Source organism: Electrophorus electricus, chromosome 25 (assembly GCF_041902795.1).
Source record: "Electrophorus electricus isolate QZ-2024a chromosome 25, ASM4190279v1, whole genome shotgun sequence".
Lineage (NCBI taxonomy): Eukaryota > Metazoa > Chordata > Actinopteri > Gymnotiformes > Gymnotidae > Electrophorus > Electrophorus electricus.
This window is the reverse complement of record NC_137521.1, coordinates 11,130,001-11,147,566: the sequence shown is the minus strand read 5'-3', so window position 1 is coordinate 11,147,566 and position 17,566 is coordinate 11,130,001. Positions and strand designations below refer to the sequence as shown.

The window sequence follows — 17,566 nt, the reverse complement described above, 5'->3', positions numbered from 1 at the left end:
ATGTATACATGGTTGAAGAAAATTTGAATTCAGAAGTTATATTTCTCACTGATTTTTGACACTATAGGGGCAATGTTGAAATTAATCGGCTTCATTATGATAATATTAAACGGTCATATTATTTCAATGACCTGGGCTGAAGTATACTAGATAGTTGATAAGGCAAAAATAATTGTATCTAAAATGTATAGTTCTGTATCCTATTTACACACTTGATATACTTCCCAGTATAAGCTCACGACAGAAGAAATTGCAAGAGAAACGTTTTGTGCTTTTATTTTGAGACATACGGCTAGGTTCGTCGGAACTTCCTGTTAGCAACCAGGATCCGCTTTTCGGTTTCTAGGCAGGTTTTTGAAGCGCAAGGCTCGCTAACTAACTGGCTATCTACCTAGCTGTTTAGCTAATGACATTTTAGGCATAATTCAAGCGAAATCTATTGTAAAGATAGCCGACACAAAACAACCAACAGGCTTTTACATACACGAACCATTAGTTTGTTAAGCAGATAAGAGTCTTGGCCATCGAGCGTAATTGGTTTTGTTTAGGAAGCTAACAGGCTAGCAGAGAAGCTTGTGTGTGGGAAACAGAAACTTGTCAGATCTGCGGCAAAATGAGCGAACAACTAAAGTTTATAGTGGAACAGCTTAACCTTGAGCCTTTCAAGAAAAACTACAACCTAATCACTTTTGACTCACTGGAGCCAATGCAGCTTCTGCAGACGCTCAACGATGTTTTGGCCGAAATTGACTCCAAGGTAGGCTTGAGGTATTATTATTAACGCGCTGGTTAGTTTAGCAAGACTCTCAAATATATTGAGCTGCAGTGTAAAATAAACACCAAGCCAACTAATACATCTGCCTCTACGTTCCTGGGTGGTGCGAAATACATGCATTAATGAACACCGAATTGTCACTAGTATTTGGATAGAACGGTTTATTCGTCAAAAAAAAAAAAAGAAAATCCAAAATTACTTTACTTTTTCAAGGAACGTAATTTGAAATTGTAAAAGCAAATATCTTGGAAAGTATATATTGAATCAAGGACTGTTTCTCTCATTACATCAATCATACATCAACCATGATTTTCATATGTAAAAATATGCCTTCGTAATTTGCATTTCAGCTTTGACTTATGGAAACCTTCTCTTTAAGAAGGTCTTTCAGTAGACAAATGGCTAAAGGAATATGCCTCCTCAGTTCTCTGAGTGGCCTACAAAGATAAAGTAGCTTATGTTTTCTGTGCGCTCACATCTGTCTTTTCTGTCTCTCTTGTTTTTCAGCAAGCGATTGATATTCGAGAAGAAATGCCTGAGCAGACAGCCAAAAGAATGTTTACTTTGTTAGGAATGCTGAAATACAGACCTCCTGGTGGACTTTCAGATGCGTAAGTCCATGAATAAAGGGTCAGATAATACAGTAGGGGTTATCTTTAAGGCCAAATAACAATTATCTAGCCATTAAATGAAACTAAATTCCAAAATACTAACATGGCTGACCAGATCTTCAAGTTAGTAAGATGCAGTTAGTGTTATCCTGTTTATGTCTGCTAACATTGACGCACTTACTGACAGTTTTTTGAGTGAAGTATTTCTTTAGTGTGTCATGAGGTGTTGTGTTGTTATTAACCCTGGACAGCTAAAATAAAAAATGCATGGTGTGGAGCTGAGTTTTTCGGTAGCAGAGCCTGGTATGAGAATTTGGTGGGTGGTCCACTTCTCCTTGGCTTTCCAGGAGCAGTTTTCGGCAGGGCTTGGTGATGGGCAGTAAGCCAGTGATCCACCCCATCCTGCACTGGCTGCTTCAGAGGGCCCCGGAGCTGAAGAAGAGGGCCTATCTGGCTCGCTTCCTCGTCAAGCTCGACGTGCCCGGAGAGTTTCTGGCTGACGATGTCATCGCCGACACGAATCATCAGGTTTGACCTCAGCTTGGCTCTCAAAGTCAACCCAGTTAGACTGTTGTTGGTTTGTATTAAATTCTGAGATATAACGTATTATGATATGTTCTTCGTGCAGTATAATTTGTGTTTGGTCATCGTTCAAAAGCTGAAACCATTCCCAGTGTTGTGAGACAGTTAGTTTAGTAGTGGTGGTTGATTCTTTGGAAACTGTAGAGAGAAAAAAAATAAAATGAAAATTGTAGATAAAAAGGAAGCCACAAGAACTGTAACGTTACTTGGACTTATTGAAGACATGTCTTGTAAATGTGAAATTGTCTGATTTATACACAGAGAAACCACAAGTCTCAAATTTGTTGATTCAGGAAATTTGTTTAATTCAGCCGTGTGAGACGAGTGTAAAAAAGTGGGATTTTTGTTGTTGTGATTTTATACTGTAGTATGAGGAGTTGGTAGAAGGATTCAAGAATTACCACAAAGAGTGTGAACAGCTGAGAAACTCTGGGTTTTCTACGGCTGAGATTCGCCGGGTAAGATGTAGTCCAGGCTTTTGCATGCTCTGTTTGGGTAGCTTTGTCAGCTCTATTGCAGTGATCTCCTTGTCACTGCAGGATATTGCAGCAATGGAGGAGGAAAAAGACCAGCTGATGAAACGTGTGGAGCGTCTGAGGAAGCGGGTAAGGAGGCCGGCGGAGGAAGGCACCTTCGTCTTCCTCTTCATCGGTCTTTTTCCTTGTAGAATGTGCTGGCTTCACTAAAGAATGGAATTATGTTCTATGAATTTTAAATGAGAATTCGCAAATCCTTCAACTAGACCATAGATGTCCAAATCTGGACCTCAAATCCGGTCCTAGATTTTGTAGCCATTGGTAGTTAACTGAAGAAAATGTGTGCCGGCCACTTTATCGCAGTGTTGATCAGCGCTTGGCACACCTGAGGCTTGGGTGAAAGGAGGGTAGAATACCTGTAACCTGTAACATGTCAGAGGGCCGCTCTGAACGTCACATTCACGTTCATCACAGCATGTAACACATCTTTCGTCCACTAGGTGGAGTCTGTGTCCAGCCATCAGCGCATGCTGGAGCTTGTCAGGCTTCTTCGTGTGGAGAAGGAGAGAGAGGAGGCACTGGCTCATCAGAAACAAGAACAGAAGAATCAGGTACCACCAGCCCCCGACGCTTTGGCCCGAACGGCCCGGTCGGCCCAGTCAGCCGTGCTTAACTGGTGTGCCCTCGGAGTAAAATCTGGCTCTGTTCTCCCGTGCCGCAGCTTTTCCAGGCCGAGCAGAAGCTGCAGAGGTGCCAGCTCCAGCTGAAAGACCTGCGCCAGGCCGCAGCAGACGCCAAGCCTGAGAGTGAGTCAGCCCCGAGACGTGAGCAGGTAGTCAGGGTATAGCTGGAGCGCCCCCTGGAAGCCGAGATATTTTTAAACATCTTGAGGACACGTAGGTTCCCAGCGATGCCATATATTGTAAGCGCGTAAGCGAGCGAGGACTGACCATGTAAACCCCTTGTTCAGATTTAGACCCTCAGTTGTAAGCAACGGAGAACACAGCGTATCGCCCTTACCCACCAACGCTTCTGCGGTGCTTTTTCTACTGTTCTCGGTGGCCGCGTTTTTTGGGGGGTTTTTTTTGCGGAAATGAATGGCGTGGCGTGTCCATGACCGTGACGCTGCTCTGTTGCTGCAGGTCTGGTGAAAAGGCTGAAGGAGGAGATCAAGTTCAATTCCTACATGGTGTCGGACAAGCTGCCCAAAGAGCTGGCGCGTCTGCGCCGCCGGGTGCACCACCTACAGAAGGTGGCGTCCGAGCCGGCCATGGGCCACGCCGAGCTGGCCGAGCTGGAGGAAAAGGTGGGTGCCGGCCCCCGCCGCCACGGCCCCCTCGTCTGGGGCTCCGCACACGGCTTAGCGCTAAACTCTGACTCAGAGTGCAGTTTGCATCGCGGCACATACTGTGTACGCCCACGTGCCCTTAAGAAGGCTGTGCAAGAACAGTGTTACACAGCCATAGTCATTTTAGTCTCGTAAGGGGTGATTGTGCACAAATAAATATATGAGCGTTAAAGCCTTCTAATGACAGTGTATCTATATCATTATATCACTGATTCGCCTGTGAAGTGGCGTGCATATGACTGTACTGGTTTTTGCCTCATGTCAGAGGGACCTCACCTGAAAGCCCATATTCTCTGTCCTCCCGTGGAGCAGATTAACGAGCTCAGTCAGGCGAACCAGGGGTTGGAGAAGAAGTTGCCCAGGAGCGAGCCCGTGGTCGATAATCTCACCCTGTACAGACAGCAGGTGAGCGCTCTCACGCATGGCAGTGCTGGATGTGTGGTTTTACGTGCTGGATGCGTGGTTCCCCCAGCTCGTGTTTGCTCGATACCGAGTTCAGGGAAAGATGGCAGGTTTAATTAAGAGTTTGTTTCACTCGTGATGACTGAGTAGTGAACTGCAGAGATGTGAGCTGTACGATTCTCTCTGTTAGGAAAGGTGATGAGGTTTCCTGTATACATGTAGACGCAGCTTTGAACCTGAGAGAATGATTCATGCCTCTGATTTGCGAAGGCGAAGATCCGTGGTTGATTCATGTTCCATGGCCAGATGTGTATCGTCATTGCATAATGTTAATTCCATGTTTTGATATAATAAGAAGCTGTGTTCTGATTTGTAATAAAATGCTGTATGTGCAGCTACGCAAGGGGAATTGGTCCTATGTAGAGATTAAGTGTACTTACAGACTCACTTTTGGCATTGTCGTTTGGTCAAACAGTAGACTTAATGCAGGCTTGTTTATATGGCCACAAGCACCCTTTGGCTTCCACGGACCTGCACGTTGGCATCTCTGCGGAGGAGCTCCGGTGCTGGCGCCCTTGGTGCAGAGGTGCTAACGCCCGTGGTGTGTCTTAGGCCGCCGTCATAGCGCGTAAGAAGGAGGCAAAGGCAGAGGCACTGCAGGAGGCCCGCGAGGAGCTGGCGGCTGTGACGAAGGAGGTGAGCGCTAAGAGCAGCCAAGCACGCAGCCACGGAGGCCTCGAGATCGTCCGCGCAGACGAGGTAAAACTCAGCACAGATCCACGCACTGATCCTGTGTGTGTGCATGGGAGTAGGAACAAAAACATGTTATTGCATTGGCAAATGCTCAATTACAGGAATACAGGAATTGCCAACTAGGGCTTTAATCCACGTTTAATCCCACTAAAATAATCCCTGAACCCTGTAGACTGTGGCTCATCTCCTCTTTGACGTTGGTCTGTCAGGGTGCGCTGTGGTGGTAATGTCTCTTTCTGTCTCGCTCTCCTCTCTGACGTTGGCAGGCTAGCAGGGCGGAGAGATAGCGAGACCCCCGGGCTAAAATAGTCCCCGTGCTGTTCCACCAGCTTCCTGAGACTCCCGTCTGCCCCTTCTGATAACACGCACTTCTGCCCTTGGCTCGTCCAGCTGGGTGCAGCCGTGGTATCCCAGATAACTGGAACAAAAAGGGGGGATGGAGGGGGAGAGAACGAGAGTGTGATGGACAGAAACATACACTAGTTAGGGCTAAATAAAAGAGACATTTGAATAAGAGCAGAGACAAACAGAAAGTATGACCCTGTGTGTTTGTGCGTGCGCTCATGTGCTTTGAGTGTGTGTTACGTGTGTGTGTGTGTGTGTGTGTGTTTAATCCCACTCTGCTGGTACAAGGTGTGCCCCTGTATGGCCATGCACTGATTTAAATGTAGAGGGAGAAGCACAAGGGCTGTAGAAGATGCTGGGATGAAATCACTATTTAATGGAGGCGATGCGTGTAAATGCAGCTTCTCACCAGCAGCTGGGCCTCCTCCTGCAAGGGTGTGAAGAGCGAGTGTGTGGCTGCGTCTGCTCTGTGGCCAGAGCAGCTGGCCCGTGTTTCTCCTCACTCACTGGTTAGGGTTTGGAAAGATAAAGGACTCCACTTTTTTTTTTTTTTTAACAAGGGTGACATTTCAATTAACCCTATGACACAGTTTCAGTTTAACCAAAAAAAGAAAGACCCAGCATATGTCTTTGTTCATAACAGTTCTATCTTTAACTCTGAACTGTTAATCTTCACATGAGAAACCTAAAGACAACTTAATTCCTTTCTCACTGCTTGAAATTGTATTGTAAGATGGTTTACAAATCCCTTTAGGCTAGTGACGGAGCACACATCTATCACCGTTCATAATGGCATGCTGTAGATACCACCACCACCAGTGGAGCGTCTGACACACGACAGCCATGCCCTGCTGCCTAATGCCTCCTTTACGTGTAACTCCAGAAAACCCTAACTCTTCCCTAGACACCACTCCCCAACCCTCCTTCACGGGGACGATTACCGCTTCTTGTGATGATTAAATCAGCCCTTGTCATCTGATGGCCGTTTGTAAGGGGCAGAAACGAGGGACCGTCACCCAGCTCTGCTGCGCGTCTAATCCTCCCAACAACCTTGTCTGCCCTTGATGGCCCGAAATACACAAAGCATAAACTCTGCCACACAAGCCCCTCGTGCCCCGAGCGACATGCAGCACATCGTGTGACTTCAGAGGCCGTTGCCTACGCTTATAGTCCTTGGCGTCACGGACAGTAGGGTGGTCCGATCGGTGGCCTTACGCGGAAGCTGCCAGATGAACGGTGTTTTTTTTTTTTTTTGTGTGTGTGTCCTTGGCTGCGTTCCTGCGGGCTCAGGTTGCTTTTGGTGTGGGCTGAGGAGACGCCCCTGAGGCACCTCGCTATCCTGCCAGACTCTCCCAGCAAGCCCCCCTCCCCCCGTCTGATTTCTCCCAGAGCCAAGGTCCGGGTGTCCCCACAGGCCACTCCCTCCTGTCACCATGACGTTTGTGATTTATTAGTCTTCTTTAGTCTCTCATCCCAGTAAGCTGGTTTGCTCTGTTCCGGTGGCCCTCACCTAGGGCCTGTGTGGGTTTTTGTTCCTCTTGTGTCCCCTGTCTCCGTTTTGTCTCCGTTTTGTCTCCCTCACTCTTGTCGTAGCACACCGCTCTACAGGCTGAACGTTTTCCAACTCTAAAATCACCAACAATCATGCTTGTGGTTCTTGATTTCCTCCTGAATGTTACATTTCTGCTCTCTGCTCCATTGGCAGTTCAAACGCTACGTGGCCAAAATGCGTGGCAAGAACATCGCGTTCAAGAAGAAGCGTCAGGAGATGGCTGAGCTGAAGGCCGAGTTCGGGGGCCTGCAGAGGACGGAGGAGCTCCTGCGCCAGCGCCTCGCCAAAGGGCAGCTGCAGCTGGTAGCCGCTCTGAGCACCCTCCCTTACCACTCACCTTGTTCTGTATGCTTTCCCATAAATCCCAGCTCTGTTTCCCTATTGTACACCCACACGTCTGCCAACCCATTACAAACTCTTTTCCCTGGTTCTCCCACTTAAAGCTACTGTGATTTTTTATTCCGCTCTTTTCGGAATGCCGTGACCCTCTAGTCCCACCCCTTAGTCCCATGCGCACGGCGACCGACACGATCCCCCCCGGACGGCCGGACGGCGCGACGTCCCCGAGCCTGTCCTGTTCGCCCATACCTGCCCATTCAGACTTCCCCGCGTTACAAGCGAACCCACAGCACCTTCCTGGAAATGACTTCACACCTCCGGACCCTCCCAGCTGCACATTTGCTGATAGCAGGTTTGACGCAGGAGGCCTGAGCTGAGGCTATTTGTGCGCACGGCATCTGCTCCATGGCTGCATGCGCGTCTGCTTGTTTGCATGGGATGGGTTGGACTGTGGGATGGGTTACGCGAGCCAGGGCCTTCCCCACCCCCTCTTGGCAGCTGTTCCCTGATCCGAACCCCCCCCCCAACACAGATGTTTGGGGGGGGCTCTTCATTTACCCCCCACGCTTACTGACTGCTGGCAGCTCATCCATCGATCTGCATCTGGTACTTTGTTAAAGGTTGGTGGGTCTGTGTGTTGTAGAATAAGTGACACTGTAAAAGAATACCTCTCCCAGTCAGAGTTTCCAGAGCTTTTCCTACACGGCACTTCTGTGGTGCGTCATGTTGGCGCTGCATGTGTGAAACCTCCTCTCTGCGCCCAGAGAACAGAGTGCTTTGTACTCTGATGCAGAGGTGAGCGCAGACTGAGTGTGTGAACACGGCCCTTGAGAGAATGCTTAATGTGTCAGCAGCCATGACGGTCTGCGCCTCGAGGCTTCCCGCGCTGCTGTCCTTTACCAGTGGCACTGCCTTTCTCACATATTTCACATTTCCCACATATTTCAAATCCCTCTTCCTCCTTTCGCACCGATACTGTAGCGTAACTGCACAGGTGATCTGATTGGGAGGGAAATGATTGGCTCTTCTGTTTGGCAGCAAACCCTGGAGGCTCAGAGAGGGATCTCGGGCTTCAGCGAGACCCAGGAGGAGCTAGAGAGAGTGTCGGCCATCAAGAGCGAGCTGGACGAGCTGAAGGGACAGACGCTGGACGACATGTCCGTGATGGTGAGCAGATGTTGAAGGGAGGGGGGGCGCGCAAGTGCCCTTCGTAATGAAGTCGTCGTGCAGAGCCACGAGACCTGCGAGCGCACTGGCACTCCGTTCGCTCGCGGGTTGCTACAGCAACCAAAAAGCAAGCAGGCCACTCCAGTGCGTCAACGTGGTCCGCTCCGGATCTGCGCAGCTCCGAGCTACGCATGTGAACAAAGCACAGCCTAATCCCACACGCACAACTAACACCTCCCGTAGGAAGTGCATCCACCGTGCAGGGCACACAAACTTTCACCCCAACACACATGTGCGTCACACGCTTTCTCAGGTGCACACAGCGGAAGAACCTGTTTGTGCGATGTCACCACCAAGCTCATGAAACTGCGCCAGCTTTTGGCCATCGGGCCCACGCCCAACATATTCCACATTCTTGCCAGTGTAGACTGGGTGTGTGTGCGTCAGATGATACCAGGCGTTATAGGTACAAAGAAGTCACCTGTTAGTTACGAGCGGACTCCGCACGTGTGCGGCCGGCTCCGGTCTCCTGTCTGCAGAGCCTCATCGGGGCTGTGCTGTTCTTATGCCTCCCTCAGCGCCGCGATGAAGAAGTGTTTAGAGCGATCGTGCGGCGCTGGTGAGGGCTTATGTTTCTAGCAGGAGGTCGCATGCTTCCAACGTGTCTACCTGTGTGTCTGGTGCAGGTGAAGAAGCTCAACGTGGCCGTGGAGGAGAAGAAAGCAGCTCTGTCCCCGCTGATTAAGGAGTTGAGGCCTCTCAGGCAGCAGTGTCAGGTGGGTGACCGCCTGGCAGTTTCACGCTCCGAGAGCAGCGTGGAGCTGTCTCCACTACTGTGCGCCCAGAGCCGTCGGCATTCCCAAACGTGTTCTCTGTCTTTGTAAAATAGGAACTTTCACAAGAGTATGAGGTGAAAAAAGCTCTGTATGACACCTGTGCTGCTGGTCTGGAAAGTAACAGATCCAAGCTGGAACAGGTACAGTAGTTAGAATGAGCTCACACACAAATGCAAACACAAATAGCCAGGGTTGGAAGATATTTCATGGCCTTAGTGTGCAGTATAGGGTGTTTGGTCTGCTCTAGGAGGTGAGAGTCCTGCGAGAAGAGACGGTCCAGGAGGAGAGCCGCTACCACTATGTCAGCTGCATGCGAGCGGTAAGGCTGGTGTGGGGACCTGCCTGTCCCGCTCTGCTGTCCCGCACTGTGCTCACCACCTCCCTCTGCTCCCCACCCCACCGCACCCCACCCCAGATCGTGGAGATTCAGATGCAGCGCGTGGCGGATGAGATGAAGGTCTACGTGTCCCCCGATCCGCAGGCACGCAAGAAGTCCATCAGGTGGGGCTCACAGCTACCTCGGCCAATCGAGCGTGATGCGTGTTTGCATGTCGTATGTAAATACAGACAAAGCTTCTCTCCTGTCTGTGCTTCTCGTGAGCAGGATGCCCTATGTTTGCCTTCTGTTTCCTCAAGAGTGAAGGTGCAGGGCAGGTGTCCGTTTCTCATTTTAACGGCCCCTTCTGTGGTCTTCTCCTGTGTCCTGGCATGTCCCGACTATACTAAAAAGTAAAGCCAAGGCTTTTCAAATGGAAAAATAGATCCCCCAATAAACTGTTATGATTCACATATGAACTATCCACATATGAATATAGATTTTCTGTCAGCGTGTGGTGCCAAGCTAAAATCACTCAGATTTTGTTCTATTAAGTTCTTAAACCAGATTCAGAATGCAGTCCAGGGCACAGCAAAAGCTGACGCCACTTATGTCGGTTTAAAAAGTCTGTTATCCAGTCCACAACTCACACACCACTACCCAGTTCCATATCCTACGTGCCCACATCCTTCAGAACAATAATTCTCCATTCACAACCCAGACGTACAACTCCATCCTCACCGTCCAGTCTTTAACCTTCGTGTGTCCTTGACTGCAGTGTGTCGTGTAGTGTACAACTGTAGCGTAGTGTTTTAAGGCCCTTCTGTTTTCAGGGAGCAGTACCTGAAGAACATAGCTGAGCAGGAGTCTCTGGGCAAGGTAAGGACGTGGGCTGGCTAGGTGGTGGCCCTGGCCCAACGCTGTCCCGTGTCTGCCTGGGTCAGGTAACTAACCGGTAGGTGTCAGCAGGTGCGTGGCCTTTGCTATAATTCTCCAAGGCCTTTGGAGCACCCTGTACTGTCCTGCTCCACGGCAGCACACGCTGTGATGTACTGCGTTATCCCTATAGCAGCTTCACTGGGGAGCACTGGCTAACATGATGGAGATGAATGTGCTAGCCCTTTTACTGCTGCCCATTAAGAATTATTACCTTTGCCACACCTGCTTTTAAACAGTTTAACAAAACACACAAATGAGGTAGAAACTTGTAGCGTGGTAGTGTAGCAGTGAGCTGTTAACACTGTTATAGGCTCGTCGTGTTTAATAAGCGGTACGTCGCGCCGTGTGCTGATGGCAGCCTGCGCTTCGCGGTGCATTCCCACAGAAGCTGCGCGAGCAGCAGAAGCAGGTGCGTGAGAGCCACGCGCCCAACATGAAGCAGGTGCGCATGTGGAAGGACCTGGAGCAGCTGCTCCAGTGCAAGAAGCAGTGCTACCTGCGAGCCCAGAGCCAAGCCTCCGTGGGCCAGGTGATCCAGGACAGTGGAGAGGACCGCTTGGTTCTCTGACCCAGCCGTGGGACGCTCCAGCTTTGCCTAGCCTAAACAACAACTGTTTATTAGGGAAACTACTATTTGTATGTATGTGCAGTTTTTAGCTGCTACTGTGTTTCATAGAGCAAATGTTTGTTCAGTGTGTGTAGAGAAATATAATCCTGATAGAGTGAAATTTCCACCATTACCAAAATGCTACTTAGCCTATATTTCTGTACTCCTCAATATTCCTTCCAGTCTTTTAAAAACGGAGTAATTTTTTGTCCTTTTTTGGATGTGTGCGAGAGAGATGAGTGGTGGTCCCCTCTGAATTTGAGGGAGTGGGAACACGTTCTCACGGATAAGAGGTTGAAAAATGATGCTAATCGGTAACTTCAAACAAGTCCCCAGTTTGACATGTCTTTAAGAACACAGCTTTGGTCCGTGTGTCTGAAGATAACGGCGAACAAAGTGTTACACGCACCAGCACCTGGTTATTTTTGGAAGCAGCAGTCATGACCTTGGGCAGAAGAGCTGTCCAATTTAGGAATCCGGCGGGGCCCCCTCTTGTTTCCGTTACTGAGGGGCAGAGGTAATCAACAGAGCCATGTCTACAACTCCTCCCCTACCTGTGAGCGCACACCAGCGTTTCTCTCTCATGATGCTTGTTTGAGGTTCTTGGAACTGCTAATGAAATAAAACTGGTCCATTTCTCTGCACGATATGTCTGAGTGGTTTTGTGAAGGTTAACATGCCAGCACGGTTCCATCTCTTGGATTACGCTGTCTACTCCCCGCGGGAAATATTTTAAAATTCCGTTTGTGTTTCCCCCCCCAATGATAACAATAGCTTACTGTTTCCTAGACAAAAAAAATCTCAGCCAAACTGCTACACAGCCTGACCTACTGCTGGAATACACTTGGGTGTGTTGGGATGGACCATAGGTACCAGGGAATTCAGACACATGGTTATCAAAGGGCTAGGAACCTAATTATGAGTGGTGAAGTGTATTGGTATAAACCTTCTGCATTGACCGTGCTCTTGAGTAAGTGGTCAAGTATCTTAACCTCTGAAATTAATATGTCTATCTCTGAAGGTAAAATCATGCTAAAAAGGGAAATTTCTTCATTTTACCTGTAACCGTCATTTAAATAATTCATTTCACATTTAACCAAATGTCCAAATGTGAATGATCAAAATTCCCACTTACTCTCATCATTTCAGATGGTAGTTTTGGAAGCACTCAGGAACAGTCCATGTTTCTGTCTGGACTTTTGTCAGCACTATTTACATTCATTAGACCAGCTTTTCTTCCCCACTGTTGTGGGTCTTGCAAATGTAAGTTTTCCACGCCTTCGTGCCTATTCTTTGTCTTTAGTATGTAGACTGATCAGTCTAGATTCTAAGGACAAGGAATTAACAGTGTCTTGCCAGCTCTGATGCAAAACCTTTGCCCCATGCGTGCGGTTTCCTGCTCTTTTCACACACTTGCATCGCTCTTACAGTGGGCCAGCCTGTGGTGCAGAGATCCCTGGACTGCCCCACGACATCTGTGTGTGTGCAGAAGCTCTTGATGTGCGTTTCCAGTCCTGTGTAGTTGTATGACCGTGAGAAAGCAGATACATGCTTTCTTTTTTCATTATTTTTGAGGTCAGCGGCATTTATGCACCAAGTTTCTTCTAGTTTCCCCTGACGTTTTCCTAGAGAGATCACCACTATCTGAAAAATCTGAGAAAGGCTTTGTGGATAAAATTTGTTTGCGGACAGGCATACGTTACCCTCCTTTATGTAAGAAAAGCCACTATATTTAAAAGTGAGGATGTGAAAATCTGTGACTTCCATTTTTTCAACCTGACACTTTACTGAAAGTCGTTTCGGCGTGTGTGTGGGGAACACTCCTGTGAACTGACGTATTTACACTGAGACGGGGTAGGGTGTAAATGGGACCGACTGAATTTATCATTACTTCACTGATTAACAACAGATCAACTCTGCGTATTCCAGAGCATGTGTTGGAATGTGGCTCTCTTTAATGTGGTCTGTGCTCAGATCACGTCCTTCATAACGTTGCTTCATGGACGCAGGCTGTTGGGCTGCTCTCTATTCTAAGTCAAAGAACATGGGGTTGGACGCCCACCATCCAATGAGTGGCCTCCACATGCGGCATCGGCAAAGGGGGCAGTAGAGAGACACCTGCGATAAAACCGGGAGTAATCGCCGCTTGAATTTGCCACTGAACCGGGGGACGACGGCGGACAGACCGACCATCACGCTTCCAGGCAGGCGCAGGCTTGGACCGAGTAGATGTGATGTGCTGAGCGAGGACGCGTGTGCGATCCGGGCGCCCACCTCTCTGGGGATAAGAAGACGCGACGAGGGTGAACGGCCCTTTCCCCCGCATGTGCCAAGGACCGATCGCTGGAAGGCGCAGTCTCCGTCCTAGCAGCGCAAGTTTGTGGCCGAGGGACGCTGTGTGTGTGTATGCGAGGACACGGCGCTTGCTGAGGCGCGCGATACGTTGTGACTCTTTTGTTTTTGCACGGGGAAGGATATTGTTCAGACCCCGGTCCGCGGCCCTAAAGCATGGAGAACGCTCACACGAAGAGTGTAGACGAAGTTTACGGCTATTTCGGCGTCAGCGAGAGCACGGGGCTGGCTGCAGAGCAGGTGAAAAGGCAGCGAGAGAAATGGGGTCCAAATGGTACGTGAGGCGCTCTGCGCGTTTTGAACCGGTTTCGCACATGTCCGCGCGACGAGTCCCCTTGTCTGACATCTGCACAACTGCACGGATTGTAAAAAAAACAAAAAACAAAAACAAAACACAGCTGACGTCATCGCCCACCTCGCGATCTTTGTCGGTAATTGATGAGCCGGCCAGCAGGCACGAGCCGGCGCGGCAGCCCGCGCGAGCACAAGGATGCTGGGCTCCTTCGCCTTGCCTTTGGGTTTAACTTTACAGCCAAACTACGGATCTTTTGTTAAATTAACTTTCATCCGGGGGCGACAGTGATGTATTCCCTCAAGAGATGTCCAGTCTGAGTGAGATTTCAGCTGCTGTCCCTGGTCTGATAGTGCTAAAATGTTCCTGTCCCACACTTAATTTTTATTTCGGACTGCCTTGTCTCATTGTCCATGAGGTTGACTTTAAAACGAAACACTTTCTCGGGTGTTTCAGGTCGTGGTATATAGTGGAATATTTTAGGATAACGTAAGCTTGAGGCTTGATTTCCCTTAGGTGTTAATATTGGGCATTAGTGAGGATATGTGAGCTGACATTAGGACTGAAGAATGGCTCTTTTTCTGCTCCAGGAACATTGTCCAGCTCTACGTTTTGTTCCAGTTTGTAGATTTGATAAAGCTTTTGCCTAAAATAAGCCCGTCTGCTCTTGAGAAAGTGTCATTAGTAACACCTGACAAGCAGAACCTTTCTCTGGTGCAGCTCTCCATGGAGAATGGCTGACCTACTGTAAAGAGTATTTAGGTGGTGTTAGGTGGCCTTTGCATGTTAGTGTCAAAAATGGTGCTTCCTGACTTTGGTCCTTACTTGTCACCAACAGCTTTGAAGTATATTTCAGTATTTTTTAATGTGACTGATTTTCTCTTATTTTTCTTGTCTCTTTACCATCAATTGATTTGTGTGCAGAGTTACCAGCTGAAGAAGGTAATTATCTTCCTTTAATGTCGTGTGCTTGTTTTTGATGGACTTGGTCGCTGGTGTGTTGTTGCAACGGTGGCTGACCTCGAGGTCTTATCCTCAGGGAAGTCTTTGTGGGAGCTGGTCGTGGAGCAGTTTGAGGATTTACTTGTGCGGATTCTTCTGCTGGCAGCTTGTATATCATTCGTAAGTAAAACTAACATTTTCAGAGTGGTTAAATGAGACAGACGCCACAGTGCATCAGCCATGCTCGTCTTCAACTGGTTGAATCTTCATTCTCCCTAAAATTTAAAGTCCTTTTTTTATTTTTACTTTTGACTTTAGTATTATTTTTAAAATGTTTGCTAATTGTGTGTTCCTGTGTGTGCGTTTGCTATAGCAGGTGTGTGTGTGTGTGTGTGTGCGCGCGCATTTACTGTAGCTGGCATGTGTGTGTGTGTCTACTGCTGCTCCTAACTGCAAGTGGCTTGTTAGTATCTTGTGTCTTTTACTGGTTACTCACAGTTCAGGATGTTAAACAGCTGAGAAAGCTGTGCTGCTTAGGAATGGTGACAACAGCAGGCGTTGGGATCGAGTGTCTCGTCACCATCCGCCAAACAAGATGTCTGAGCCGTGTGCTGCTTTTTAGGGCGGATGTGGGAATGACCCCCTGCATCAGCCATACTTGGGTTCTCAGTTCAAAGTGCGCAAAGGCTGTGTAACATCTGTTACATTCTGCCCTTTGACTGCTAGGCACCAGTGTGGGGAAAAAAAGTGCCACCAAGGCAATGGAAAATATTTTACATGTACACTCTGATATTAATTGTTTTACTCTGAATGCATTTTCCCTTTTCTTTAGTTTGACACATGTAATATGGAATTCGGAGATCCAGAAGGCTGGCGAGTGGTTTGTGCTTCCTGTCGCTGGCGAGTGTTTGGCGCGTGCTGGATGTGGACGTCCTTGGTTCCGGTTAACCCCACGTGTGTGCAGCGGGGAGCTCTCGGCCAGTCGGCTATGTGGCTGTGCGGACCGTAACGGCCACCAGGCCAGACAGAAGTATGCCAGCTGCCCCCTCGCCGCTCAGATGAGAGATAGGGAGGTGTCAGCCTGCACTCTGACAGCTCCTGCCGAGCAGAGTAGGAAAGAGGGCATTGGATCAGGCCAAAAGTGGCTTCTGACCTTCTTTGGGAAGCTGCTTGATCTAGCTGCTGGACCCACTGACCCTGGGGCAAGAGACTTAAGACCATAGACATGACCTCCACGCCCCCAAGTGAGGGGTGGGGCTTAAGCGTGTGGCCAGAATCAAAGGGAGAGCGGTTATGCAGTGGAGCCTCTGATGCAAGCATGCGCCAAGTAAAAGCTTAAGACTGCCCAGTACAAAAACGATTCAAAAAGACTAGGCGTTCCTTCATGAGCAAGTGAATTAAAAGCCGTGTGTAGACTAGTGTGTGAAATTTGGTAAGAGGAGCTGCCAGTGGCGAAGGATGATGTAATTTACGGCGTTTTCTCTGGCAGGGCTCGCCCGTGCGCTCGAGGGTTTCTGCGCTCGCGCGGTTTTGACGCGGACCAGCCCGCTCATGCTCACCCGAGCGCGTTGCCGTATCGCCAAGAAGTGGGGGGTGGGGGGGACTGACCGACCGACGCTGCCAGCCGCGTGCGTCTGAAACCGTCACGCCACAGGTGTTTGAACAATGGCAACACGAGAAGGCCACACGCGTGAACGCGATGCTCGCCGCTCTGGTGTTGTGGTCCGAGCGGTTTCTAATTTGAACCTTGAGGTCCTGCACAAACAGGTGCCTTGTCTGTACCGTTACCGTTTAGAAGTGGTTTTTCTTGTTGGACATTAACTACTCAGCTCTTGCTTAGCCTCTTATTGCCTGTTTTGATGAAAGATTACCCTGTACACAGCACAGAGTTGCATAATCTGAATGGTTTTACTTGCTTGGCTATGTGAAATGGCATACTAGGGTTGTAAGGTCCTAGATTGCGCCCACTCTTAATCACAAGGTGTGTGTAAAAGAGAGGGAGAGCAAGTGACACTGTAGCATGTCTCTACAAGTGGCATAAATCTGCAGGCCTATAACAAAGCCCCGTCACAAGCAATGCAATGCTGAACGTTGCATTTCAGCATGACTCGTGTGAACACGCATTGCTCTTTTGCTCACACGCGCGCGCGCACATTCTTCTCAACCTTGTTTTTGCCAAGTGGCTTCTGCACACACAAAGTTTTAGTGACATATTTACTTATTTCAGCATTTCAAGCAGGGAATCCTCTACTGATTTAATGTCATTCATTCATTTTCTCTCTCTCTCTCTCTCTAGGTTTTAGCGTGGTTTGAGGAGGGAGAAGAGACAATCACAGCCTTTGTAGAACCGTTTGTAATTCTGCTAATTCTTATAGCCAACGCCATTGTAGGTGTGTGGCAGGTGAGTGTTTATGCTGCTGCCTCTCACAGCTCTGCATCTGGGCTCCCTCACCCTGAGACTTTAAAACTGCAAAACTCAAAGCTTTCAGTTCTTATCATATGATTTTTTTTTGATAGATTTCCCTCAGTTTGAAAAGGACTGCAGCACATTATCCACACATCCCTGCTATCTTGCAGTACAGTCGCTGCTATTTGACGAAAACCTAATTTTTTTTAATGATTATGCTCAAAACCCTCTGGTATATCAGACTTCCTGTGCTGGCAGCACTGTGAGCTAAAATAAATCGCTAAAATAAATCTGCAAGCTCTTCTCTGTCAAAGCCAGTCATTTTGCTTTTTGCTTACAAATTTTAAGCCAGTGTTCTTTCACTTACAACCCAGATCTGGTGTTACAAGGTGGCGTCCGTATGCATGAATCATTCCAGTGGGTGCAGTAGTGTAAGACTGTTTCTTCACCCACCCACCACATGGTCGACAGTTTTGCCCTGTTCCACCTCCTAGCACACCTGACTGAAGCTATAAAGATCACCGA

The 17,566-nt window shown here is 48.6% G+C and overlaps 2 protein-coding genes and 1 long non-coding RNA gene across 5 annotated transcripts in view; 2 read left to right on the top strand and 1 right to left on the bottom strand.

The window, feature by feature from the left end:
• Positions 1-320: 320 nt before the first annotated feature.
• Positions 321-11,692, top strand: ift81 (intraflagellar transport 81 homolog). Of its 3 annotated transcripts, XM_027009968.3 has the most exons (18): positions 322-757; positions 1,283-1,386; positions 1,734-1,914; positions 2,337-2,426; positions 2,508-2,573; positions 2,945-3,055; positions 3,166-3,250; positions 3,587-3,750; positions 4,105-4,197; positions 4,807-4,953; positions 6,998-7,147; positions 8,222-8,350; positions 9,037-9,126; positions 9,240-9,326; positions 9,434-9,505; positions 9,602-9,687; positions 10,336-10,381; positions 10,827-11,692. In XM_027009968.3, exons 1-18 carry the CDS (start codon positions 614-616, stop codon positions 11,007-11,009), a joined length of 2,028 nt encoding a protein of 675 aa, XP_026865769.3. In that variant the 5' UTR covers positions 322-613; the 3' UTR covers positions 11,010-11,692. The 3 variants fall into 3 exon arrangements, with proteins under 3 accessions (XP_081563599.1, XP_081563601.1, XP_026865769.3); XM_081707473.1 differs by lacking the exon at positions 9,434-9,505 and having other exon boundaries at positions 321-757; XM_081707475.1 differs by lacking the exon at positions 10,336-10,381 and having other exon boundaries at positions 321-757.
• Positions 4,960-6,991, bottom strand: LOC118240691 (uncharacterized). Its single transcript, XR_004775565.2, has 3 exons — positions 6,234-6,991; positions 5,702-5,798; positions 4,960-5,365 (listed from the first exon to the last, which is right to left on the bottom strand). It is a non-coding gene; the product is annotated as an uncharacterized LOC118240691 (long non-coding RNA).
• A 1,499-nt stretch (positions 11,693-13,191) lies between the features above and the next one.
• atp2a2a (ATPase sarcoplasmic/endoplasmic reticulum Ca2+ transporting 2a) overlaps positions 13,192-17,566 on the top strand; it is a 25,211-nt gene continuing 20,836 nt past the window's right edge. The window contains exons 1-4 of the mRNA XM_027009967.3: positions 13,192-13,674; positions 14,617-14,634; positions 14,732-14,814; positions 16,931-17,035. Coding sequence (XP_026865768.2) covers positions 13,557-13,674; positions 14,617-14,634; positions 14,732-14,814; positions 16,931-17,035 — 324 coding nt within the window. The 5' untranslated portion in view covers positions 13,192-13,556. The remainder of the gene's footprint in view (positions 13,675-14,616; positions 14,635-14,731; positions 14,815-16,930; positions 17,036-17,566) is intronic.